Genomic DNA, 27,448 nt, shown 5'->3' with positions numbered 1-27,448 from the left:
GGTGCTTGGAAGCAGGTACAGAGGAGATGCCAGCGGTAAGTTTTTTTTCCCGCACAGGGCGGTGAGTGCATGGAATGGGCTGCCGACGACGGTGGTGGAGGCGGATATGATAGGGTCTTTTAAGAAACTCCAGGACAGGTACATGGAGCTCAGAAAAATAGAGGGCTATGGGTAACCCTAGGTAATTTCTAAGGTAAAGACATGTTCGGCACAGCTTCGTGGGCCGAAGGGCCTGTATTGTGCTGTAGGTTTTCTATGTTTCTATAATCAATCTCACTTGAACAACTAACTGGTTAAATTGTAATACATGCTCAAAATATCTGCCAGGTTTTCTGCAGTTCTTCTTCGAGGGCATTTTAAATAATCTGATGAAGTAGAGTTTATAGTAATTGTATTTACATCCCTGCCAAACATAACTTGCATAATGTTGACCAACTACTGTAAAGGGTTGAAGAACTTCAAATACAAAGGACATCCAGGGCAATTTGTGTTTCTAGATGCCCTTGAGCTGCTCATTTGAGTACTGAGCTCCATGCTGGACTTGCACAAAATTAGTCACAGCTCTGGATAAAATTGAGTGGTGGATAAATAGTCCTTAAATGTCTTTAGGGTCATGGCCACCAACACTCCCCTTTTAGCCTTTCTACACAAAAACTTATATACTAAGATTATTAAATACTGTACACTAATGAAACCAAATGGTCTGTTTAATTTTTATTAAAGCTATTCTCAGTTCTTCAGAATCAGGGGTGCTAAACAAGTTTTGATGGCTCTGCACTTGCTAGAGTTTAGAAGAATAAGTGGATCTTATTGAAACTGAATGAATATTGGAAGGCCTAGATAGAGTTGGGGTCTATAGAGGATGTTTCTTAAAGTGGGGGAGTCTTACATCAAAGGGTAGAGCCTCAGAATACAGAATTTCTTTAGCCAGAGGATGGTGAATCTGTGGAATGCATCGCTACAGATAGCCAAATCATTGGGTATATTTAAAACAGATTGATAGGTTCTTGATTGATAAGGGTGTCAAAGATTAGGAGATTAAGGGGGAAAAGGTAGAAGAATGGGGTTGAGGGGGATTATGAATCAGCCGTGATTGAGAAGACTTGATGGGCTGAATGACCTAATTCTTCTCCTATTGAAAGACTGATAGTCTTTATGTTTGTGATTAAACCCATTTTCAGCTGCTTTCATTAATCTGCACCATGTTCCTGCTCTGAGAAACATCAGGAACATTTGTTAATAGGCTCAAAGAATAAGCTCTCACATCCAAAGTTCTGGACAGTTTTAAACTTGAGATTTTACAAACGTGAGCAAAAAAAAATTGAGAAGTTTGCTTTAGAAAATCAAAATTTTGAATGAAATTTGCACCCATTTTGTCGAAGCTCAGCCCCTTTTTGAAACTGTGCCCAATAGTGCAGCCCTGACATAGGAACCTCTTCCCAAATTACATCACATCCACAACTGTGGAGAGCAGCAGTTCCCAAACTGGAGTCCATGGAACCCTCGGTTAATAATAGGGCATAAAAACGGTTGGCGTCCCCAGGTGTATAGAGGAGGAACATGGTTTCTATACATGGGCAGGTGTGGGGTGAAGAGGATGAGAACAAGGAGAGGACTTTTTTTTAAACTGTAGGAAACTTTTAACGGGCCATTGATCAACTGGAAATTGTATAGCTTTTTAAGATGAGATATAGGTGCATCAAATTAATGATAATTTTGATCTGTTGCTCTCAGAGTCCTGGTCCAAGAGATGCTGGACAGAAGGAAATGGCTTTTGGATGTAAACAATACACCATAAGCACAAGAGATTCTGCAGATGCTGGAAATCCAGAATAACACGCACAAAATGCTGGAAGAACTCAGCAGGTCAGGCAGTATCTATGGAAGAGATTAAATAGTCGACGATTTGGGCTGAGGCTATCTGGATTCAGTTGTGAGGAGCAGTACTAGACAACTTGGATGTTAGTGACACAACAAGCTAAGGTATTTACGTAGCAACAAGTCTTCAAGGGCTGCTCCACTGGATAATTGTCAAACAAGTGTTGATCATTTAGGAGAGAGGCCAAAGGGCCTGTATTGTGTTGTAGGTTTTCTACGTTTCTATGTAAGATGATAAGAGTTAAGGAGCAACTCAGAGATGACGACAGAAAGAGGGATTCAACAGTTTAGCAAGGAGCACCAGAGCTTACCACCTCACAAAGCAGAGATGGCAGGACCAAGGACAGAATAACGATAAGGATAAAGATTAGCTTTATTTGTCGCCTGCACATTGATACATACGGTGAATTGAGGCATTTGTGTCAAATCAAATCAGTGAGGATCATGCTGACAACCAGCAAGTGTTGTCATGCTTTTTGTTGCCAACGTAGCATGCCCAAATCTCACTTCCCCTAACCCATATATCTTTGGAATGTGGGAGGAAACTAGATCACCTAAAAGAAACACACAAGGTCACAGGGAGAACATAAAAGTTCCTTTCACAGCAGTGTAAATCAAAGCCTGATCTTACAGATTGGATAAGATTAGATTATGAGGACACTCAGTCCTTGTTTATTGTCATTTAGAAATGCATGCATTAAAAAATGATACAATGTTCCTCCAGAATGATATCACAAGAAACACAGGACAAACCAAAACTCAAACTGACAAAACCACATAATTATAACATATAGTTACAAATGTGCAAAGCAATACCGTAATTTGATAAAGAGGTGACCATGGGCACGGTAAAAACAAAAGTCTCAAAGTCCCGATAGCCCCATCATCTCACGCAGATAGTAGAAGGGAGAAACTCTCCCTGCCATGAACCTCCAAGCACCACAAACTTGCCGATGCAGCACCATTGGAAGCACCCAACCGCAGTGCACTCTGAGTCCATACGAAAACTTTGAGCCTCCGACCAGCCCTCCGACACCGAGCACCAAGCACCATCCTCTGCTGAGCGCTTCGACCCTGCCCCGGCCGCCGAGCAACAAGCAAAGCCGAGGACTCAGAGCCTTCTCCTCTGGAGATTCTGGATCACACAGTAGCAACATCAGCAAAGCAGGCATTTCAGAAGTTTCACCAGATGTTCCTCCATGCTCTCACATCTGTCTCCATCAAATCAGGATTGTGCACGGCACCCTACTTGCCAGATAACAGACATCACCACTGGAGTGACCGCTGCGAGCTGCGTCGCACTGCCATACATCTTAAAGTGTCGCACTAACCACTACACTACCATGCCACCTTAAATTGGGATTTTGCAAGAAACCAGAATTAGATGAATGCTGATACCTTTGAACTGGACAAGATCTCACTCTCACTCTCTCGCTCTCACACACACACACACACACACACACACACACACACACACACACACAGGGACAAGGACAAGAATGAATCTAAAATCACAGAACTATTTTTCCATATGCAAGTTAACTGGGTAAAATGTTATTTTACTTGTTCGCAGAACATCACAACACACAGATGGACAATCTGAAGCTCTCTGCGATGTTTCCAGGGTAATGTTATCATACAATAAGCAATTTTACATAAATGCAGAAAACAGTGGCAATATTTGGGTCAGGGAGATAAGCAGTGTTAGTTGTTTCAGGTCAATGACCTTGTTTAATTTCTGATGCTTCCTGGTCTGTTAAGTATTTCCATCAGGTTTCTGGCATCTGCTTTACTTGCTTTTTGCCAGTTTTAGATCATGCTGTGCAAAGTATGTTCACAGATCCTCACTGGTACCTTGTAGCAAACAGAACCAGTAATCTAGTTCTTAAGGCCCAAGGCATGCTCATTTCTTCCTTTTTGTCCCCACTTGGTGTGGCCCCTTGCCAGGAGCTTCCTCTGAAGTTTGCAAAATAGAGATGTCAACAGCTATTGGTGAATAAAATCAAAGATTTAAAACTGTCACAAGAAAGTCTGCTGATGCTGGAAATCCAAACAAACACACACAAAATGCTGGAGGAACTCAGTAAGTTAGGCAGCATCTGTGGAAATTAATAGATAGTTGATATATTGGGCCGAGACCCTTCTTCAGGACTGAGAAGGAAGGGGGAAGATGCCAGAATAAAAAAGGTGGGTGGAGGGTAAAGAGGCCAGCTGGCAGGTGAAAGCTGAAGCCAGGTGGGTGGGAAAAGTCAAGGGCTGGATAGAAGGAATCTGATAGGAGAAGAGAGTGGACCATAGGAGAAAGCGAAGGAGGAGTGGACCCAGTAGGCAAGTGAGAAGAACTAAAAGGTCAGAGTGAGGAATAGAGTAAAGAAGGGGGCTGACATGTTGGAATGAGAATGGAAACGGAAATTAAAATATTCGGCCACCAGGAAATCCTGCTTGTGGTCTATGGAGTGGAGTGGCTCAACGAAGTGATCACCCAATTTATGATGAGTCTCACACATATGCTATTATTACTGAATGATCAGTTTCAAGCCACTAGACCATAATATCTCTAACTGAACTGGTAAGTCTTATAGTATATGTTTTATATTACACCAGCTGCTCTTTAGTTTTATAAAGAGAGATTAGCTTTATTTGTCTAAATGAGTTTGTGCGTTGTAAAATTTAGAGATTGGGGATTATTTAAGTGAACTTACTCTTCATCTTGATTTTGGCTTTGGCCTCTGCCAAAAAACATCTTGCCTTGTCTAGGTCCAGGACTCTGTTCGTAGTCAGCCTTTTCCCATTCTTCCATTTGTATCAAATTGGTAAGATTATCAATATCTTCCTGAACAGAGAGATGCGTTGGAATTAGTACATATTGTGAATGATGAAGATTGAGGCTGAGCTTAATTGGATCCCTTATTTAAGGACACAATTGGTTAAGTAGATGGCGAAAGCACCACAAACTGAATGCTAGCTAAGCAGTTTAGGAAAAAAAGTAAACATAAGAGGTACTGCAGATGCTAGAAATCTTGAGCAATACACACAATGTGCTGGAGTAGCTCAGCAGGTCAGGCAGCATCTGAAGAGTAAACAGTTGACATTTCAGGATGAGACCCTTCATTAGGACTGGAAAAGAATGGGGCAGAGATCAGAATAAGAAGGTGGGGGGAGAGGTGAAGTAAAGAGCTGGGAAGTTGATTGATGGGAGAAATAAAGGGGTAAAGAAGGAGGAATCTGATAGGAGAAGGTAGAAGACCATGGAAGAAAAAGAAGGAGGACGAGCACCAGAGGGATGCAATAGGCAGGTGTGAGGTGTGAGAGGGAAACGGGAATGGGGAATGGTGAAATGGGGGAGGCAGTAATTACCGGAAGTTGAAGAAATCAACGTTCATGTCATCAGGTTGGAAGGTACCCAGACAGAATATCTTAAGGTGTTGCTCCTCCAACCTGAGTGTGGCCTCATCGTGGCAGTAGAGCAAGACATGAAATGAAAACAGAATTGAAAAGGGTGGCCACTGGAAAATCCTGCTTTTTATAGACAATAGACAATAGGTGCAGGAGTAGGCCATTCGGCCCTTTGATTAGCTTTCTTCACTGCCTGCTGTACTTGCATGCTTGCTTTCAGTGACTGATGTACAAGAACACCTAGATCTTGTTGTACTTCCCCTTTTCCTAACTTGACTCCATTTAGATAATAATCTGCCTTCCTGTTCTTACCACCAAAGTGGATAACCTTACATTTATCCACATTAAGCTGCATCTGCCCACTCACCCAGCCTGTCCAAGTCACCCTGCATTCTCATAATATCCTCCTCACATTTCACACTGCTACCCAGCTTTGTGTCATCGGCAAATTTGCTAATATTACTTTTAATTCCCTCATCTAAATTATTAATATATATTGTAAACAGCTGCGGTACCCTACTGGTCACTGCCTGCCATTCCGAAAGGGACCCGTTAATCGCTACTCTTTGTTTTCTGTCAGCCAGCCAATTTTCAATCCATGTCAGTACTCTGCCCCCAATACCATATGCCCAAATTTTGCCCACTAATCTCCTATGTGGGACTTTATCAAAGGCTTTCTGAAAGTCCAGGTACACTACATCCACTGGCTCTCCCTTGTCCATTTTCATAGTTACATCCTCAAAAAATTCCAGAAGATTAGTCAAGCATGATTTCCCTTCGTAAATCCATGCTGACTCAGACCGATCCTGTTACTACTATTCAGATGTGTCGTAATTTCATCTTTTATAATTGACTCCAGCATCTTTCCCACCACCGACGTCAGGCTAACTGGTCTATAATTCCCTGTTTTCTCTCTTCCTCCCTTCTTGAAGAGCGGGACAACATTAGCCACCCTCCAATCCACAGGAACTGATCCTGAATCTATAGAACATTGGAAATGTCCACGATTTCGAAAGCCACCTCCTTAAGTACCCTGGGATGCAGACCATCAGGTCCCAAGACTTATCAGCCTTCCGACCCAACAGTCTATCCAACATCATTTCCTGCCTAATATAAATTTCCTTCAGTTCATCCATTACCCTCGGTCGTTTGGCCACTATTATATCTGGGAGATTGTTTGTGACTTCCCTAGTGAAGACAGATCCAAAGTACCTGTTCAACTCTTCTGCCATTTCCTTGTTCCCCATAATAAATTCACCTGTTTCTGTCTTCAGGGGCCCAATTTTGGTCTTAACTATTTTTTTTCCTTTTCACATACCTAAAGAAGCTTTTACTATCCTCCTTTATATTCTTGGCTAGTTTATCTTCGTACCTCATTTTTTCTCTGCGTATTGCCTTTTTAGTTACCTTCTGTTGCTCTTTAAAAGTTTCCCAGTCCTCCGGCTTGCCACTCATCTTTGCTATGTTATACTTCTTCTCATTTATAAATACTGTCCATTACTTCCCTTGTCAGCCACGGCCTCCCCTTACTCCCCTTAGGATCTTTCTTCCTCTTTGGAATGAACTGATCCTGCACCTTCTGCATTATTCCCAGAAACACTTGCCATTGCTGTTCCACTGTCATCCCTGCTAGGGTATTGTTCCATTGAACTTTGGCCAGCTCCTCCCTCATAACACCATAGTTCCCTTTGTTCAACTGTAATACTAACACTTCAGTGTTTCCCTTCTCCCTCTCAAATTGTAGATTAAAACTTTTATTATGGTCACTACCTCCTGATGCCTCCTTTACCTCGAGGTCCCTGATCAAATCCGGTTCATTGCACAATGCTAAATCTAGAATTGTGTTCTCTCTGGTAGGCTCCAGTACAAGCTGTTCTAAGAATCTGTCTCGGAGGGACCCCACAAACTCCCTTTCTTGGGGTCCAGTACCAACCTAATTCCTCCAGTCTACCTGCATGTTAAAATCCCCCGTAACAACTGTAGCATTACCTTTGCGACATGCCAATTTTAACTCTTGATTCAACTTACACCCTACATCCAGACTACTGTTTGGGGGCCTGTAGATAACTCCCATTAGGGTCTTTCTACCCTTAGAATTTCTCAGTTCTATCCATACTGACTCTACGTCGCCTGATTCTATGTCCCCCCTCGCCAGGGAATGAATATCATTTCTCACCAACAGAGCCACCCCACCCCCTCTGCCCATCAGTCTGTCCTTTCGATAGGACGTATACCCTTGAATATTCATTTCCCAGGCCCTGTCCACTTGAAGCCATGTCTCTGTAATTCCCACAACATCATACTTACCAATTTCCAACTGTGCCTCAAGCTCATCCACTTTATTTCTTATACTCCGTGCATTCATATAAAATACTTTTAATTCATTACTCCCCTCACCTCCCATATCAACTCCTATTTCACTTAGCCATACTGTACGATCCCTTCTTGAGCTTTCTGCTCCGTTGATTCTGCTGTCTTTCTTAACTTTTCTTATTCTCACTTTCCCTTTAACTCCATTCTTGTATTTCCAGTTCATCCCCTCCCCCCCACTACTGGCAGATGGAGTGAAGGAAAAGTATCCTCCTCTGAGGATGCGACGAAAGATTATTGCTGAAGCAGGAAAGGGAAGTCACTCTCTGTGTAATTCTGGAATTGTTTGAATACTCAGTATTATAACTGGATAAGCTACACAGGAATGAATTCGTTCTGGAGCATCACCATGCCTCAAGATGCTGATCACACAGGGGCTAAATTTTGACTTTGTTGGTAATGCAGAATAGTTAGAAGCAGATGGATAGCTTCCTATTGGTTTACCTGATTTCTATTCTCACTGAAGCCCATATAGAACAGAGTAGGGTAAAGTTCCTATTCCCAAATAACCTTAGCTTTGTTATCATTTACTGCAGATCATGTCAAGCTCTGTTCACCATTTCTTCTCTCTGCATTGTCCCAGTAATGCAAATTAAAAATATCTCCAACTGGACTGATATCTCTTGCAGGATATGTTTTATCTTACACCAGCTATTCTTTAGTTTTATAAAGAGAGATTAGCTTCATTTGTCACATGTACATTGAAATGTACAGTGAAATGTGTCATTTGTGTCATATCAAATTCTGCTCAGCAGCCCACTTGTGTCACCATGCTCCAGTGCCAATATAGAATATCCACAACTTACTAACCCATATATCTCTTGGAAAGTGAGAGGAACCGGGAATACTTGGAGGAAACCTACCCAGTCACAAGGAGTACGTACAAACTCCTTACAGACTGTGGTGGGAATCAGCTGGTGCCGTAAAGCTTTGTGCTAGCCACTACAGTACCATGCCAGTAAGATTGCCAATATAGTGCCAAATTTTAGCAATTTGCACAGTGGACTTCTGCTTTACTTCCCTTATACTTTGCTCCTATCACCTTAAAATTATGCTCCAGAAATTAGCCATTTCTGCCCTGGAGAAAGGTCTCTGGCTATCCACTTTATCTATCATTTTGTACACTTCTATCAAGTCGCCTCTCATCCTCTTTCACTGCAAAGAGAAAAGCTCATTCAGCCTGTCTTCATATGCCATGCTCTCCAATCCAGGCAGCATCCTGGTGAATCTCTTTTGTACCCTCCCTAAAACTGCTACATCCTTCCTATAATGAGGCAACAAGAAATGAACACAATATTCCAAATGTGGTCTAGCCAGTGTTTTATAGAGCTGCAACATTACCTCATGGCTCTTAAACTCAATTGCCCTACTAAAGAAGGCCAATACAACATATGCCTTCTTAACAACCCTTCCAACTTGCATGGCAATTTTCTGGGATTGCTCGACGTGGACACCAAGAGCACTCTGTTCCTCCATTAGTTATGATTCTATAATACATTGTTCTCTGTCCATGGGACACCAGCAAACAGTTGGATGTTTACAGCATTTGATAGCATTGAACTATTAATACCTGCTTTAAATTTCAGGTCTTTTAACACTGGAATCAATTATTTATGTTATCATGCTTCATATGAAATGTCTGCAAGTCTCATACAAACTTAAAGTCTTATCCATCTGTGCCGAACAATTAATCTGCCTAGTCCCATTGTCCTGCACCATAATCCTCCATACACCACTCATTCCACAGTCCTATCACCTTCTGGATGAAGATCTCCCTCATGTTCCCCTTAAACAAATCACTTTTTACTCTTAACTTATGGCCTCTGTTTGTGGTCTCACCTAACAGTAAAAAAAGCCTGCTTGCATTTACGCTATCAATATCCCTCATAAATTTGTAAACCTCTATTAAATCTCCCCACAATCTTCTACATTCTAAGGAATGAAGCCCTAACTTATTCAATCTTTCTCTATGACTAAGGTCCTCAAGTCCCGACAATATCCTTGTAAATTTTCTCTGCACTTATTTAATCTTATTTACATCTTTCCTGTAGGTAGGTGAGCAAAACTGCACACAATACTCCAGATCAGGCCTCACCAATGTCTTATACAACTTTAACAGAACATCTATGTTTCTATCCCATCTCCATCTCCTGTACTCAATACATTGACTTCTGAATGCAGACCCTATCTCCCTGTGAAGCTGCTTCCGGTGAATTTTGAATGCGTGTTCCTAGATCCATCATCCCTCAATGCCCTACTGCTCACCATGTAAAACCTACCCTGACTGGTTCTCCTAAAGTGCAGCGCCTCTGTCATGGTCCGGATCGGGGTCCCTTTAAACTTATAGACAATAGACAACAGACAATAGGTGCAGAAGTAGACCATTCGGCCCTTTGAGCCTGCACCGCCATTCTGAGATCATGGCTGATCATCTACTATCAATACCCGGTTCCTGCCTTGTCCCTATAACCCTTGATTCCCCTATCCATAAGATACCTATCTAGCTCCTTCTTGAAAGCATCCAGAGAATTGGCCTTCACTGTCTTCTGAGGCAGCACATTCCACACCTCCACAACTCTCTGGGAGAAGAAGTTCCTCCTCAACTCTGTCCTAAATGACCTACCCCTTATTCTTAAACCACGACCTCTGGTACTGGACTCTCCCAGCATCTGGAACATATTTCCTGCCTCTATCTTCTCCAATCCCTTAATAATCTTATATGTCTCAATCAGATCCCCCCTCAATCTCCTTAATTCCGGTGTGTACAAGCCCAGTCTCTCTAACCTCTCTGCGTAAGACAGTCCGGACATCCCAGGAATTAACCTAGTGAACCTACGCTGCACCTCCTCCACAGCCAGGATGTCCTTCCTTAACCCTGGAGACCAAAACTGCACACAATACTCCAGGTGTGGTCTCACCAGGGCCCTGTACAAATGCAAAAGGATTTCCTTGCTCTTGTACTCAATTCCCTTTGTAATAAAGGCCAACATTCCATTAGCCTTCTTCACTGCCTGCTGCACTTGCTCATTCACCTTCGGAGACTGATGAACAAGTACTCCTAAACGACAGGAATTCTGCAGATGCTGGAAATTCAAGCAACGCACATAAAAGTTGCTGGTGAACGCAGCAGGCCAGGCAGCATCTCTAGGAAGAGGTGCAGTCGACATTTCAGGCCGAGACCCTTCGTCAGGACTAACTGAAGGAAGAATGAGTAAGGGATTTGAAAGTTGGAGGGGGAGGGGAAGATCCAAAATGATAGGAGAAGACAGGAGGGGGAGGGATGGAGCCAAGAGCTGGACAGGTGATAGGCAAAAGGGATACGAGAGGACCATGGGACAGGAGGTCTGGGAAGAAGGATTGGGGGGGCACCCAGACGATGGGCAAGGGGTATATTCAGAGGGACAGAGGGAGAAAAAGGAGAGTGAGAGAAAGAATGTGTGTATAAAAATAAGTAACGGATGGGGTACGAGGGGGAGGTGGGGCATTAGCGGAAGTTAGAGAAGTTGATGTTCATGCCATCAGGTTGGAGGCTACCCAGACGGAATATAAGGTGCTGTTCCTCCAACCTGAGTGTGGCTTCATCTTTACAGTAGAGGAGGCTGTGGATAGACATGTCAGAATGGGAATGGGATGTGGAATTAAAATGTGTGGCCACTGGGAGATCCTGCTTTCTCTGGCGGACAGAGCATAGGTGTTCAGCAAAGCGGTCTCCCAGTCTGCGTCGGGTCTCACCAATAAATAAAAGGCCACATCAGGAGCACCGGACGCAGTATATCACCCCAGCTGACTCACAGGTGAAGTGTTGCCTCACCTGGAAGGACTGTCTGGGGCCCTGAATGGTGGTAAGGGAGGAAGTGTAAGGGCATGTGTAGCACTTGTTCCGCTTACACGGATACGTGCCAGGAGGGAGATCAGTGGGGAGGGATGGAGGGGACAAATGGACAAGGGAGTTGCGTAGGGAGCAATCCCCGCGGAATGCAGAGAGAGTGGGGGAGGGAAAGATGTGCTTAGTGGTGGGATCCTGTTGGAGGTGGTGGAAGTTACGGAGAATAATATGTTGGACCCGGAGGCTGGTGGGGTGGTAGGTGAGGACCAGGGGAACCCTATTCCTCGTGGGGTGGCGGGAGGATGGAGTGAGAGCAGATGTACGTGAAATGGGGGAGATGCGTTTAAGAGCAGAGTTGATAGTGGAGGAAGGGAAGCCCCTTTCTTTAAAAAAGGAAGACATCTCCCTTGTCCTAGAATGAAAAGCCTCATTCTGAGAGCAGATGCGGCGGAGATGGAGGAATTGCGAGAAGGGGATGGCGTTTTTGCAAGAGACAGGGTGAGAAGAGGAATAGTCTAGATAGCTGTGAGAGTCAGTAGGCTTATAGTAGACATCAGTGGATAAGCTGTCTCCAGAGACAGAGACAGAAAGACCTAGAAAGGGGAGGGAGGTGTCAGAAATGGACTAAACTTGAGGGCAGGGTGAAAGTTGGAGGCAAAGTTAATAAAGTCAACAAGCTCTGCATGTGTGCAGGAAGCAGCGAGTACTCCTAGATCTCTTTGTATTTCTCCCTTACCTAACTCCACACCGTTCAGATAATAATCTGCCTTCCTGTTCTTGCTCCCAAAGTGAATAACCTCACACTTATTCACATTAAACACCATCTGCCAAGTTTCTGCCCTCTCACCCAGCCTATCCAAGTCACCTTGAATTCTCCTAACATCCTCATCACATGTCACTCTGCCATCCAGTTTAGTATCATCAGCAAACTTGCTGATGTTATTCACAATGCCTTCCTCTAAATCATTGACGTAAATCGTAAACAGCTGTGGTCCCAATACCGAGCCCTGTGGCACCCCACTAATCACCACCTGCCATTCTGAGAAACACCCATTCACTGCTACCCTTCGCTTTCTATCTGCCAACCAGTTTTCTATCCATGTCAATATCCTCCCCCCAATGCCATGAGCTCTGATTTTACCCACCAATCTCCTATGTGGTACCTTATCGAATGCCTTCTGAAAGTCAAGGTACACCACATACACTGGATCTCCCGCGTCTATCTTCCTGGTTACATCCTCGAAAACCTCCAATAGATTAGTCAAGCATGATTTGCCCTTGGTAAATCCATGCTGGCTCAGCCCAATCCTATCACTGCTATCAAGATATGCCGCTATTTCATCTTTAATAATGGACTCTAGCATCTTCCCCACTACTGATGTTAGGCTAACAGGACAATAGTTCTCTGTTTTCTCCCTCCCTCCTTTCTTAAAAAGTGGGATAACATTAGCCATTCGCCAATCCTCAGTAACTGATCCTGAATCTAAGGAACATTGGAAAATGATCACCAATGCATCCGCAATTTCCAGAGCCACCCCCTTTAGTACCCTAGGATGCAGACCATCTGGACCTGGGGATTTGTTAGCCTTCAGTCCGATCAGTCTACTCATCACCGTTTCCTTCCTAATGTCAATCTGTTTCAGTTCCTCTGTTACCCTATGTCCTTGGCCCATCCATACATCTGGGAGATTGCTTGTGTCTTCCCTAGTGAAGACAGATCCAAAGTAAATTCGTCTGCCATTTCTCTGTATCCCATAACAATTTCTCCCAATTCATTCTTCAAGGGCCCAACATTGTTCTTAACTATCTTCCTTCTCTTCACATACCTAAAAAAACTTTTGCCATCCTCCCTTATATTCCTAGCTAGCTTGCGTTCATACCTCATTTTTTCTCCCCGTATTGCCTTTTTAGTTAAGTTCTGTTGCTTCTTAAAAATTTCCCAATCATCCATCTTCCCTCTCACCTTAGCTCTGTTATACTTCTTTTTTAATGCTATGCTATCTTTGACTTCCTTTGTCAACCACTGTGGCCACTTTCCCCCTTTTGAATCCTTCCTTCTCCGGGGGACAAACTGATTTTGCACCTTGTGCATTATTCCCAAGAATACCTGCCATTGCTGCTCCACTGTCTTTTCTGCTAGGATATTCGACCAGTCAACTTTGGCTAGCTCCTCCCTCATGGCTCCATAGTCTCTTTTGTTCAACTGCAATACTGACACTTCTGATCTGCCCTTATCCCTCTCAACTTGCAGATAAAAACTTATCATATTATGGTCACTACCTCCTAATGGCTCCTTTACTTCAAGATCACTTATCAAATCCTGTTCATTGCACAATTTAGCTTGTTTATGTTACAATCCGGACCGTTGATTCCCTGTTTTCGCGTGTCCCTCGACTTTGGTGATTAGAGGCAATTAACACTCGGCTGAACTGGTAGTTTATAGTCTCCGGCTTTCAGCCATTCGGTGCGGGAGCGTTTGCAAAGTCACCAAGGTACGGCGTGCCAATGTCATCTGGCCGGAGCAAGCCTAGTCTCCTCCCGAAGCGACTGCCAGTAATTCACCTTTCCTCACTGGAGCAACCCTGTCAAGTTACCTCGCCAAAGCGAGCTTGCAAAGTTTCCTTATCGAGGTGGGTCCGTCAGTTAATCTGCCGGAGGGAATCAAGAACTGCTGTCTACTGTTCCCGGGCCAAGTCGAGAGCACGCCACTACCCGGAGGCTCCAAGTCAAGTCCTGGCTCTGGCGGCATTCAAGCTCTAAGTCAAGTCCTGTCCCCAGTGGCATTCAAGCTCTAAGTCAAGTCCTGTCCCCAGTGGCATTCAAGCTCCAAGTCAAGTCCTGACCCTGGCGGCATTCAAGCTCCAAGTGAAGTCCTGGCCCTGGCGGGATTCAAGCTCCAAGTGAAGTCCTGGCCCTGGCGGCATTCAAGCACCAAGTCAAGTCCTGGCCCTGGCGGCCTCCCAGTTCTGAGTCAAGCCCTGGCCCTGGCGGTCTGTGATTCCTGTCCTACCCCCTTGTCTGAATCCCTTCTCTGCCCCTCTCGCCTCTAGCCCTCATCTGCAGTCCCCACCTGCACTTCGGACTGGTTCCATCACCGGAGCTAGATAGGTACTGTCTGGTGTTCATTCTTGTTGGTCTTGTCTTGTCTTGTCCTCACCTCCGTGGGGTAAGTCAGGCCGTCTTGCTGTTGCCCTGAGGAGGTTCATGAGTCCCGGCCCTATATCCAGTACCCAAGGAGGGGTCCCGGCTCTCTGTTCTGTGTGTGAGTCCCGGCCCTATGTCCTGTACCCAAGGAGGGGACCCGGCTCTCTGTTCTGTGTGTGAGTCCCGGACCTATGTCCTGTATCCAAGGAGGGGTCCTGACTCTGTGTTCTGCGTATGTGTCCATGGTTCCATGTACCTGTTCCCCGAGACCGAGGCTCTGTGTTCCCATGTTCCTCCTTTCCCTAGCCTATGTCATGTCCTTGCCTGGTTCTGGGGTCCGAGCCCGAGGCAAGACCCAGGTACTGGGTCCTTGCCCAGTCTCTGGCTCGGAGTCCATACCCTAGCCTCTTCATGTCTCCTCTATTTCTGGGAGCCGATTCCGAGTCCTAGCCCAGACCCTTGGTCCCAGCCTGGTCGTAGTCCTCAGTCCTTGTCCAGTTCGCTACTCCTGCTCCTGCCTAGCTTTCATGGTATCAAACAATAAACTAAATCTAAGTAACCTCACAAGATGTGTCTTGCATTTGGGTCCACCCTTGCTCCCAATCCCCCTGCCAGTGTGTCAGCCTCGCGCTTGTCTGCATTGAATTCCATCTGCCATTTTTCAGCCCATTCTTATAATTGATCCAGATTCTGCTGCAGCCTTTGATAGTCTTTCTCGCTGTCCACTACACCCCAATCTTGGTGTCATTTGCAAATTTACTGATCCATTTTACCACATTATCATCCAAATCATTGATAAAGATGACAAACAACATCAGACCCAACACCAGTCACTGTGGCACACCATTAGTCACAGGCCTCCAGTCAGAGAAGCAACCACTCTCATTGAAGCCAATATCTAATACAATTTATTACCTTATCTTGAATGCCAAATGACTGAATCTTCTTGACCAACCTCCCATGCAGAACCTTGCTAAGGTCCATGTAGACAACATCCACTGCCTTGACTTCATCAACTTTCCTGGTAGCTTCTTCAACAAACCGTGTAAGATTGGTTAGACATGATTTATCACACACAAAGCCATGCTGACTATCCCTAATCAGTCTATGTCTATCCAAATACTTATATATCTGGTCCTTTAGAATATCTTCCAATAACTTTCCCACAGCTGATATTCGGCTCATCAGCCTCTAATTTTCCTTCTTATTCTTAAGTAATTCTTAAGCTATCCTCTAAACCTCTGGCACGCCACCCTCTATAGGCTGAGGATACTTTAAATATCTCTGCCAGGGCCCCTGCAATTTTTGCACTGTCCTCCTACAAGGTCTGAATGAACACCATATCAAGCCCTGGGGATTTATCCACGCTAATTTGCCTCAAAACATCAAGCACCTCCTCCTCTGTAATCTGTATAGGGCCCATGGCCTCACTATTGCTTTGCCTCATTTCTATAAACTCTGTGTCCATCTCCCAAGTAAATACAATGCAAAAATCCTTTTAAGATCTCCTCCATCTCTTTCGACTCCACGCATACTGTAGATGACCACTCTGATCTTCCAGAGGACTAATTTTGTCCCTTGCTATGCTTTTGCTCTTAACGTATCTATAGAAGCCACTAGAATTCTCCTTTAATTTTGTCTGGTTTTAGCCCTTCTGATTTCCTTGTTAAGTGTTTTCTTACATTTCTTATACTCAAGTACCTCATTTGTTCTGACCTAACCATACTTTCTGATCCTTACCTTTCATTCTGGACCCGAGATTGTTACTCGTTAACAATACCCAACACAACAGCACATAAAAGTACTCCATTTCTCTATTCCACTTTATGGTTCAGATTATGCTGCACTTGATTTGACCAACTGTAATAATAATGAAAGATTCTCATTACCTTTATTTGAATGGTAACTTTCTTCAGATCATCTTCTTGATCTATTGTAATATCGTCATCAAAAAATATTTCCAAAGGTGCACAGAATGTATGAACATATTCTTGAAACTTTTTCTTTCTTTTCTCATTCAGATGGTCTTCAACGTACAGAACGATGCTAGCCTGTTGCATGGCTGCATTGGCATTTGCATTGTCATATACTCTAAAATAAGAATCAGGAACAATCTTAGATGCACATCCAGAGTATCAGTGATAGTTACAATAAAGCATTAGACAGGTTTCCTCATTCTTCCAAGCCAAAATATATAATCTACCATAGCTTGAACTCTAAGCCACCTGCTGATTCATACCCTTAAACTCAATAATGCTCTATATTCCCTAAAGGTAATCAAGTGAAATATAGGAAATATATTTTCTTCCACAACTTCTCAATCTTGCCTTCTAATGACTTACATTTATCATTATGTCTTGATTGTAAAATCTCAGTAAACACGGAAACAGCTATATTCTCCCAAAATTCAACCATTTACCCTTATAATCTTCAAATTTTCCAAAATCGTTTTTCATATTTTTTTTGAGAGAGTCAATTGTCACAGAAGGAATGCTTTTTCTAAATGCATTGGCTGGTGGTTGGAAGATAATTGGCACTCTAATTTTCATGATAAGTTTGACTGCTCCCTACATCTCGATTCTTGATTGAATTTAAATATCAGGGTTCAATTACTGCTGCTGTCTGTAAGGAGTTTGTACATTCTCCCTGTGACTCTGTGGGTTTCCTCTGGGTACCTGGTTTTCTCCCGCATTCCAATGCATTAGAACTAGGGTTAGTAGGTTGGAGGCATGCTTTGTTGGCATTGGAAGCATAGCAACACTTGCAGGATGTCTCCAGCACATCCTTGAGATGTTGTTGATGTAAATGATGCATTTCATTGCATGCATATCTTTGACAAGTAAAACTAACCTTATCTTATAAATCTTTGTGGAAATGGGAGAATATATCCTCAATAAAGGTTCCTTTATCCATCTTGCCATGTTGAAAACAAACTTCTCAGAAGTTTATCTCAGGCATTTTCCATGTGTTTTTTTTACAGGATTCCCTCCAAACAGCACACCAGACTGTCAAATCTGCTGCCAATGATTAGGAACTCAGGATCAAAAGTCCTCAGTCATATTATTCTAAGAAAATTATATTTGACCTTTGTACCCCATTCCCCATCATATTTTTGGGATCCGCTGTAGTCAGTTATGGAAGTGTAACTAAAGTGATGATATCCTATTGTTCCATTTGTCTCTCCAGTTGTTCCACTCTAACCTCACTGTTCAGATATAACAGCTGATGGTAAAAGTCAAAAAATAAGGCCAGGCCCATCAAGATGGCTGCTTATTGCATATAATTCACAGCCAAAATATTCAGATGGTTATTTATTTATTTAGAGATACTGTGTGGAACAGGTTCTTTCGGTCCAACAAGCTGCACAGTTCAGCAACCTACCAGTTAAACTCTAGCCTAATCACAGGACAATATACAAAGACCAATTAAGCTACTGACCTAAACACGAGGGATTCTACAGATGCTGAAAATTCAAGCAACACACATCAAAGTTGCTGGTGAACACAGCAGGCCAGGCAGCATCTCTAGGAAGAAGTACAGTCGACGTTTCGGGCCGAGACCCTTCGTCAGCAACAACCTGGCACTCAACGTCGGTAAGACGAAAGAGCTGATTGTGGACTTCCAGAAGGGTAAATTGAAGGAACACATACCAATCTTCATAGAGGGATCAGAAGTGGAGAGAGTGAGCAATTTCAAGTTTTTGGGTGTCAAGATCTCCGGTCCCAAAATATCGATGCAGTTAAAAAGAAGGCATGACAGTGGCTATACTTCATTAGAAGCTTGAAGAAATTTGGTATGTCTGCAAAAAACATTCAAAAATTTCTATAGATGTACCATGGAGAGCATTCTGACAGGCTGCATCGCTGTCTGGTATGAGGACGGGGGGGTGGGCGGGGAGTGCTACTGCACAGGACTAAAAGAAGCTGCAGAGGGTTGTAAATTTAGTCGGCTCCAACTTGGGTACTAGCCTACAAAGTACCCAGGGCATCTTTAAGGAGCAGTGTCTCAGAAAGGCAGCATCCATTGTTAAGGACCTCCAGCACCCAGGGCATGCCCTTTTCTCACTGTAGGTAGGAGGTACAGAAGCCTGAAGGCACATACTCAGCAATTCAGAAACAGCTTCTTCCCCTCTGCCATCTGATTCCTAAATGGACATTGACATTGGACATTGAACCCTTGGACACTACCTCACTTTTTCAATATATAGTATTTCTGTTTTTTGCATGATTTTTAATCTATTCAATATATGTATATTGTAATTGATTTACTTGCTTATTTATTATTATTTTTTCTTCTTCTAAATTATGTATTGCATTGAATTGCTGCTGCTAAGTTAACAAATTTCACGACACATGCCAATGATAATAAACCTTATTCTGATATGTGCTTACCCATTAAACTACCAATAAATGCTATGATATTTTTCATTCCTGTACCTTTGGAAGGTATCTGAAAGTAATGCTATGAGAAGGTTGATACAAAGTATGCTTGACACCCCCAGAAAGGTTCCACAGAGTAAATATGCCATTACTGGGTCTCTTGCATACATCTCCTCAAATCCATAGTCATCAACCAGTGTAATGCGAAAGACAGTAAAAAGCATCTGGGGTATGGTTGACATACTTGGAACAAGACCTGTAAGCAAGAAAATAACAGGGAAAGCTTACATGTGAGCAAATGTTGTCACCAGTTATTCATGCCTTCCGTGGTTATTTATTTTGAACTTCAGTTCTCATGCCCAACGCCATTGGCATGTATCACTGATCCCAAGGTGAAAGCTACTAACCATATCATGGTTCCTGACAGTGAGTCATTAACACAACTGGGGAGATGTTTTTGTTTCTGTTTGGACACAACACTGGGATATTCACTTTGATTCCATTCCAGAATCAGCAAGGTGACTATTTGAGTTAAGTGAAGACTTACAGTTAAATCACAGTTCTGCAATACTTGTGAAGCTCTCAATGCTCAGATAATAGGGTTGAAATTCCCTTTTAACAAGGAAAGGGAAATACATGTTAATGATTCACTACTGAAACCTCATTCAAAAGGAAAACTATGTTTTACGCTTACACCCTTCATTAACTCCATCTGAACCTCAAACAATGCCCAGAAATGCATACAGCTTCTTAGAACAACACACATCAAAGTTGCTGGTGAACACAGCAGGCCAGGCAGCATCTCTAGGAAGAGGTACAGTCAACATTTCGGGCCGAGACCCTTTGTCAGGACTAACTGAAGGAAGAGCTAGTAAGAGATTTGAAAGTGGGAGGGGGAGGGGGAGATCTGAAATGATAGGAGAAGACAGGAGGGGGAGGGATGGAGCCAAGAGCTGGACAGATGAAGAGAATTTTCCCTCACAAGTTGCAACTGATCACCACTTCCATCAATTAATCTGTAGGCAAACACACAACTTACCACCAAAAATGATCCAGAATGAACACGCAAAGGGAATGTAAAACTCTCCATAAAGGAAAAGGAACTTCAGGAGGTCCACAATGATTTTCCCAAGCATCACGATAAAGGGTCCCAGGGACCTGCATCAGAATATTAACAAAGTTGCACAAAAAAGCTGCAGGTGTTAGCTTTGTAGATCACATGCTGCTTGGATGAGCAAAGAGATCTTTGATAAACATCCCAAAGCAGCATTAGTGAACAGAGCACAAAGAAATATTTCTAGAAGAATAGAATTGAAAATATCATTAAACACACAAAACTTGATTTGGAACTAAGTTGTACCAGATTTGCATTAGTTCTCAAATATCAATAGGGTATAAAGGCACTGAAAAAGATGCAAAAGCAGGATTACACTAGAACCAAAAGAACAGAGCAAGCAGAGACATCTGGATAGAATTTTCTCTCAAGAATGGGGAAGTATGGGGTTGCCTAGCATTTAAAATAGACAGGTATATAAAGATTAGGCTGAATGGTGGCGCAGTGACATCAGCGCCGGACTCCGGAGTGAAGGTTCCCGTGTTCGAATCCAGTCAGGCCATTCCCGGACAAGCTTTCCATCCGTTCCGAGTTGAGTGTCAAGCTCACAACTCGGCTTCGTAAAAAAAATCTGCACTGTGAGAAGGACATAGGGGACCACTCACAGAATCTTTCCTCCAAGACAACCACTTGAAAAAGTGGTCGCCGAGCCTCTGGCAGAGTATGGCGCACAAAAAAAAAAAAGATTATATGTCAGTGACTAATGCTGGTTGCCAATTGGACAAATTAGTCTTCAACAAATCATTCGTGCTTCAAGATGGATGAGAATGCCAGCTTATTAACACAATGAATAACTGAGATATGAAAGGAATCTAAATTAAAACATACGAGAGATGGGAACTTCTTGTGTACAGACTTGGTTCCTTTACTTAGGAAAGGGTTACAAGTATTGAGGGTAGTCCAGAAGAGATTCACTAGGCTAATTCCTGAGATGAGTGTGTTGTCCTGTTATGAGCAGTTCAACGGAACTCTTTGGAATTTAGAAGGGGCTATCTTATTGAAATATACAAGATACTAAAGGGGCACAACAAGGTAGATGTTGTGATATTTCCATCTGTGAGTTATCACTTGAAACTCAGGAGCATAGGAGTTTGATGAATCACTGCAATTCTCTACTTCAGTGGTCAAGTTTTCTCTAGACCACTGGGGGTATTTAAAGAGGAGGTAGAGAAGTTGAATGATGGAGGTATTGAGGAATATGTGGAATTTCCAGAGAAGAGAAATTGTGTCCTGTGACAGATTGGCCATGATTGTATTGAATGGCAGGACAGAATTGAAGAATTGAGTAGCCTACTTTTGCTTCCATTCGTGTTTGTGATAGAGATACAGCAGATAAAGAGGAGCAAGAAGAAGCATTAATACTTGGTAAAACATAGCGGGGCCATCATATAAATGCAGACAATTTATTATGAGGAAGATAAAGGAGTTTTTAAAATACCAACTCTTTATATTAAACATAGATCCTGAAAAGTATTTCAAAAAAGTCATCTATTTGAAATGTATACAGTGGCTCTTCTGTGAGTCACAAAATGTAATACTTTATAACATGGGCCCATTTCTCTGTAACAATGGCAGAGAATTGCCTCTCTCACGCTCTATAAAGAACAGGGTATCTTATACTGGAAAAATTTATTCAGTTTCTTCACAGTCCCATTCCTCCTTCAGTGCCATATGCTCCTTCCACAGATTCCCCACATCAGATCCTCACTATCAGCAAGCAACCTCAAAAACAAATGGTAGGATGGTTTTCATTGTGAGATGATTTGAGTAAAGGATAAAGATGCAAAAAAGAAAGTTATCATGACAGATCCCAGATATGAAACTGCAGATTTTCTCATTCCATAGATGCTGTTTGCCTTGCTGAGTATTTCCAACAAATTCTGATGTTATTTATAATTACAAGGAAACTTGGTAAAACTACAACTGGCATAGTGAGTACCATTTAGGTCTCCCAGCAGAAAGAAGAATACAAGTTAAGTGCAACAAAGGTCGACTCCATTGGTTCCAGGACAGTTTTCTTGCTGAGTGAAGAGAGATTGGGGAGATAGGTTCTCGAGTTCTGAAGACTGAGAGTGATCTCACTGAAACCTAAATATTCTTACAGGGTGTTGTGTTACAAGGGGATGTTGGGAGTGGACCCAAATGCAAGACACAGACACTGAAGTACTAGGAACAGGACAAGGTGTATCGAGATATCAAGGTGAGTAAGGAAGAACCGAGGCTGGACATGGACATAGGCCCTAGATGAGACAAGTCCTGGGCTACGATTAAGACTAGGAAAGCAAGACCAGGACAAGGAACTTGGAACTAGGAGCCTGGGCTAGGACTCTGAGCCAGAGACTGGACAGGGACCTGGAACCTGTGTCTCAACTCAGGCTCGGACCCTGGATCTAGGCAAGGATGAGACGTGGTTACAGGACTGGACGTAGCTAGGCCACAGGACTGGACATGGAACTCCTGCACAGGACTAGACACATAGACAGGACGAGAACACAAAGCCATGACTTGGACAGGATGAGGTTCTTGGACTAGGCTTAGACAAGACGAGGTTCTAGGACGTGGTTTGGATGGGGCGAGAGACACCTGAACAGGACGAGGGAACTCCAGCACAGGACGTGGCTCTCGAACTAGGTTTGGCTCGGCTCTTGGACTCGGCTTGGTTAGGCTCTTGGGTACGGGGCTGGGACTCCTCCTTGGAGAGTAGGGCCGGGACCCTTCCTCGGACGCAGGGCCGGGACCCTTTCTAGGATGCAGGGCCAGGATGACCACCGAGGTGAACTGCTGAGGATTCGGATGGGGATGATCCAGCAAAGGACGAGGAATCTCCAGCACCAGGCTGGGCGAGGTACCCCTGGGCTGGGCAAGGACACGAAGCTCAGACTTGGACAGGGCTGGAACACGGAGCCTGGACTTGGTCTTGGAACACAGGAACACAGAGTCCTGGACTTGAGCACAGGTCAGGAACACAGATTCAGGGCCCCTCCTTGGGAAGCACAGGATGTAGGGCCGGGGCTCGTATGCAGAACACGGACACTAAACACAAGGACTCAAAGAGACAGTTCCAAACTCAACAATAGATAGTTCCTTCTCTTGGCGTGGCAAGGCTCCGGTCTCACTCCGGCGGTTGAACTTGACGGCGATACAGGATAGGTTGCAGGCAAAGGTTGCAGGTGGAAGGGGAAGAAAGAGCAAGGGAACAGTCCAGCAAACCATCCCTGGTTTGCAGAAGTATTTATGTGCCAGACCGAAATGAGAATCAGGCACCTAACAGAACAAGGGAGAAAACAGGAAAACCCAGAACGAGGATCGATGGACCGGACCGTGAACCGGAATGCGGACTTCACGGACCGGGCCATGACATGTTGTGCATTTAATATTTCAGTAATATTTGAGTAATGTTGTAAATATATTGTTTGATTAAGCATTCTTCGTTATTTACATAGTTCATTACAGGTTGTATATAAAGATCCGTGACTACAATATGTGATTACACCACCGTGTCTGTAGTGCGCACCTTGCCAACAGTAAAAACAAAGTACACTCATTTATCCCCAGGCTCCCTACATTTTTAATTCAATTAGTTTTGGAGTTACAAAACATAACTGTGGCAATGAGTAAATTTTAAAACAAACCCAAGAATACTGCCTACCTGTTGAAGTGCAGCAAGATGTTCGAGGTTAAAAAAAGCACAGCACATATTTTTCTTCACAAGAGGAGATGATCAAGTTAAAAGTAAGACAAGAAATAGATGAAATTCATGGGTTCTTAAACAGTGAGTACTGGGTGATATTAATAATAAATTATAAAAATGCAGAAATGGCTGGCTACATCAGAAAAATAGGTGCTTTTGATTGCACAATGGATAAGTGGATGATGTATACTGAACAAATTGAACAGTATTTTGAAGCAAATAAAATAGCCAACGAAATGCAAGTGCCACTTTTGCTGAATGCATAAGGTGGAAAAACATACAGTTTGCTTAGGAGGTTGGCTGCTCCAACCAAACCAGCAGAAGTTAATATCATGAAAGTAATGCAGGAACACTTAGAATGGAAACCATTGTGGATTGTAGAACATTTTACGTTTCATAAGTAGAATCAAAAGGAAGTGGAGTCCATTTCAGCTTACCTGGCTGAATGGAAGAGATTAAGCGTTGTCATTTCAGTGATGGCCTCAATGATGCACTGGCAGATTGTTTAGTTTGTGGAATCTTACAAGAAAGCTTTCTAAAGCAGCTCAACTCATATTTACATGAGCTGTTGGAATTGCTGTATCAATGGAAAAGGCATACAGAGATGCAAGTGAGTTACAGTCAGGAATGAAAGTGAGCATGAACAAAATTGCAATGTCCAAACAGAAATCGACCTGGCTGAACAACTTGTGTTACCATTGTGGCAGGGCTCACATATACCAGACTAATGCAAGTTTAAAGGAAAAACTTGCAGAAAATGCAACAAAATAGGATACATAGAAAGAGCATGTTGGGCAAACAAAAGTAAGTGGGCTGCACAGGGAAGAGAAAAAGATACAACTTCAAGTTGCAGTTTCAAAAAGAACGCTAATCTGCATGCTGTTGATAAAAAATTATAATGATTAGAGAGATACAGGACTGAGTAGCCTTGAAATTTAAGATGTGAAAACTAACAAGAGGCAAGCAATATGGCTAACATCAGAATTTAAAGGTAAATTAATTAAAATGGAATGGACACTGGCTCGGCTGTTTCAGTCATTTGACAAAATGAGTTTGAATTCAAAGATACTGAGATTTATCCACTATTTGCATGCCACATCCCCTACAATTGAGTCAACTGAAAGCAAATTAAGATACTGGATGATACCACAGCAGTGTTCACAGATGGCATTGGAAAACTCAAATGTATCAAGGGCAAAATAGAGTTAAATGAAAATGCCAGACCCAAGTTTTACAAAGCCCTGCCAGTTCTTTATACCATATGTGATAAAGTACTCAGTGAGCTAGATTGCATGGAAGCTGAAGGAATTCTTTCCAGGGTTGGGTGGAGCCCCTTGGCAATGTCAGTGATCCCAGTATCTAAGAAGAATGGGACGGTCAGGATTTATGGTGATTTTAAGGTCACTATCAACCCAGAACTGAAAGTAGATCAATGCCCCCTGCCCAGGATAGAGGATATCTTTGCAAGCCTTTCTGGAAGAAAACACTTCAGCAAAGTGGACTTAGCTGAGGCCTACCTACAGATGGAGATGGTAGAAGAGTCCAATGTGTTTCTCACCATAAACACTCACAAAGAGCTTTATCACTATAATGTGCTTATTTTTTGGAGTAGCTTCTTCTACACCTGCACTTTGGTAGAAAGCTATGGACCAGGTGCTGCAAAGCTGTCCTGGCACTCAGTGTTACCTGGATAACATCATTGTTACTGGTAAGGATGAGAAGGAACAACACCAGAATCTCAAATGGTGTTATAAACACTTGAAGAATATGGGCTCAGAGCACGATGCAACAGTTTGTTAAACCAATCATCACTTACCATGGTTACCATGATGTACAAGAATTACACAAGTGTGCTGAAAAAAATTCAAACATTGGTGGATGCCCCAAGGCCAAAGGATGCATCACAATTGTGGTCCTTCTTAGGGTTTGTCAATTACTATAACAGGTTCCTGTCAAACCCAGCTACTGTGCTCCACCCCTTGAACTCATTACTACAGTTTGGGAAGAAATGGCAATGGACAAAGCAGTGTGAGGTGTCTTTCCAAAAGACAAAGGAAATGGTGACATCAGACACTGTATCGACACATTATGATCCATATCGTCCAGTGAAGCTTGCCTGTGATGCCTCACCTTATGGTATGAGGTGTCATGTCACATGTTTTAGAAGTGGCCGCACCATAGTCTTTGCATTATCTTTCCTTACCGCTGCAGAGGTTCCAACGGGACATTGACAGGACATTGGTTTGGGGTATAAAACATTTTAACCAGTAGCTGCTTGGGAGAGAGCTTACCCTCATTCCTGATCATCAACAACTACTGTCTATTTTCAATCCACAGAAGGGTGGTCCACAAACAGCAGCAGCATGAGTGCAGAGACACAAGAACAAGATTGAATTCAAGGGGACAACTAATCATGGAAATGCCGATGGATTGTCCCATTAACCCTTGGAAAAGGAAATATCTGAATAATTTACAAAAGAGGACACTTCTCTTGTCGCGTTCTCACTAATGCAAATCAAAAGTTTCCCTATTACGGCAGAGATGATCCAAAGAGAAACCAGAAAAGACCCCACACTGTCTCAGGTCTATATGGCAACCCAAAATAGATAACAGTGCTAGGATAAACTTATCCTTGATGGGGGTTGTCTTATGTGGAATTGAAAGTTGTTTTACCATCTAAGCTGAGAGCTAAAGTGTTGGAGGAGCTACATGTAGGTGGGGTCAAAATGTAAGTGTTTGCTTGAAGTTTTTTCTGGTAGCCTGTGACAGATCAGTAGATTGAGTAGCTTGCCATGCACTGTTTGGGATGCCAACACATCCAGAAGATGCCGAAAGCAGCGTTTCTCTATCCCAGGGACCAGCCAGCATTGCCCTGGCAGAGGATTCATGTGGATTTCATTGGACTGTTCAGAGGGACAAATTTCTTGGTAGTAGTGGATGCAGCTACAAAGTGTCTAGAAGTGTTCCCAGTAGCCTCCACTACAGCCTCACATACTGTTGATGTACTGAGAAGCCTCTCCTCAAGGACTGGAGTTCCAGAACTATGGACCACAGTTTATTTCGCAACAGTTTCAGTCATTCCTGAAAGTGAAAGGCATATTACATCTGTATTGCATGACTCAGCTACAAATGGCTTCACAGAAAGGTTTGTCCTGAGTCTAAAGAACACACTGTGAGCAATATCAGAACACATTACACTGACACTGAATTAGAAGAAGACCAATTTCCTGCTTGCATATCACAATGCAGCACACTCCACAACCAGCAACTCACCAGCTATGCTGTTTCTGGGTCATCCCTTGCATTCACACTTGGATCTTCTCAAACCCAATCTCAGAAGGAGTATGCAGGACGAACAGAGGAGACAAACTGAAGGTCCCTCAAACAAGGAGGTTCAATGTTTCACTCCCAGACAAGCAGTTCTGATGAGGGACTATGCAGGTGATCTAAAGTGAGTACTTGGAAAGGCTAAGCACATAACTGGACCCACTCTCCTACATAGTGAAGACTGCATGTGATATCATTTGGAGATGACACATCGATCAGTTGAGGACAGTAGTGTCAACTGTTAGAGATGAAAGGGGTCTCGAGCTGTCAGAACCACTCCCTACAGTCCCAGAGTCAACTCCTACAACCACCAAGGAGGAGGC

The 27,448-nt window shown here is 43.2% G+C and overlaps 1 protein-coding gene across 1 annotated transcript in view; it reads right to left on the bottom strand.

The window, feature by feature from the left end:
* Positions 1 to 27,448, bottom strand: part of LOC140202419 (uncharacterized) — a 174,612-nt gene that overhangs the window by 20,455 nt on the left and 126,709 nt on the right. The window contains exons 17-20 of the mRNA XM_072267286.1: positions 20,033 to 20,151; positions 19,051 to 19,249; positions 16,504 to 16,705; positions 4,581 to 4,711 (exon numbers count right to left, since the gene is read on the bottom strand). Of these exons, the coding sequence (XP_072123387.1) occupies positions 4,581 to 4,711; positions 16,504 to 16,705; positions 19,051 to 19,249; positions 20,033 to 20,151 (651 nt within the window). The remainder of the gene's footprint in view (positions 1 to 4,580; positions 4,712 to 16,503; positions 16,706 to 19,050; positions 19,250 to 20,032; positions 20,152 to 27,448) is intronic.

The sequence above is a fragment of the Mobula birostris genome, chromosome 9, assembly GCF_030028105.1.
Source record: "Mobula birostris isolate sMobBir1 chromosome 9, sMobBir1.hap1, whole genome shotgun sequence".
In the NCBI taxonomy this organism is placed as follows: domain Eukaryota; kingdom Metazoa; phylum Chordata; class Chondrichthyes; order Myliobatiformes; family Myliobatidae; genus Mobula; species Mobula birostris.
This window is presented reverse-complemented; position numbering and strand designations above follow the sequence as displayed.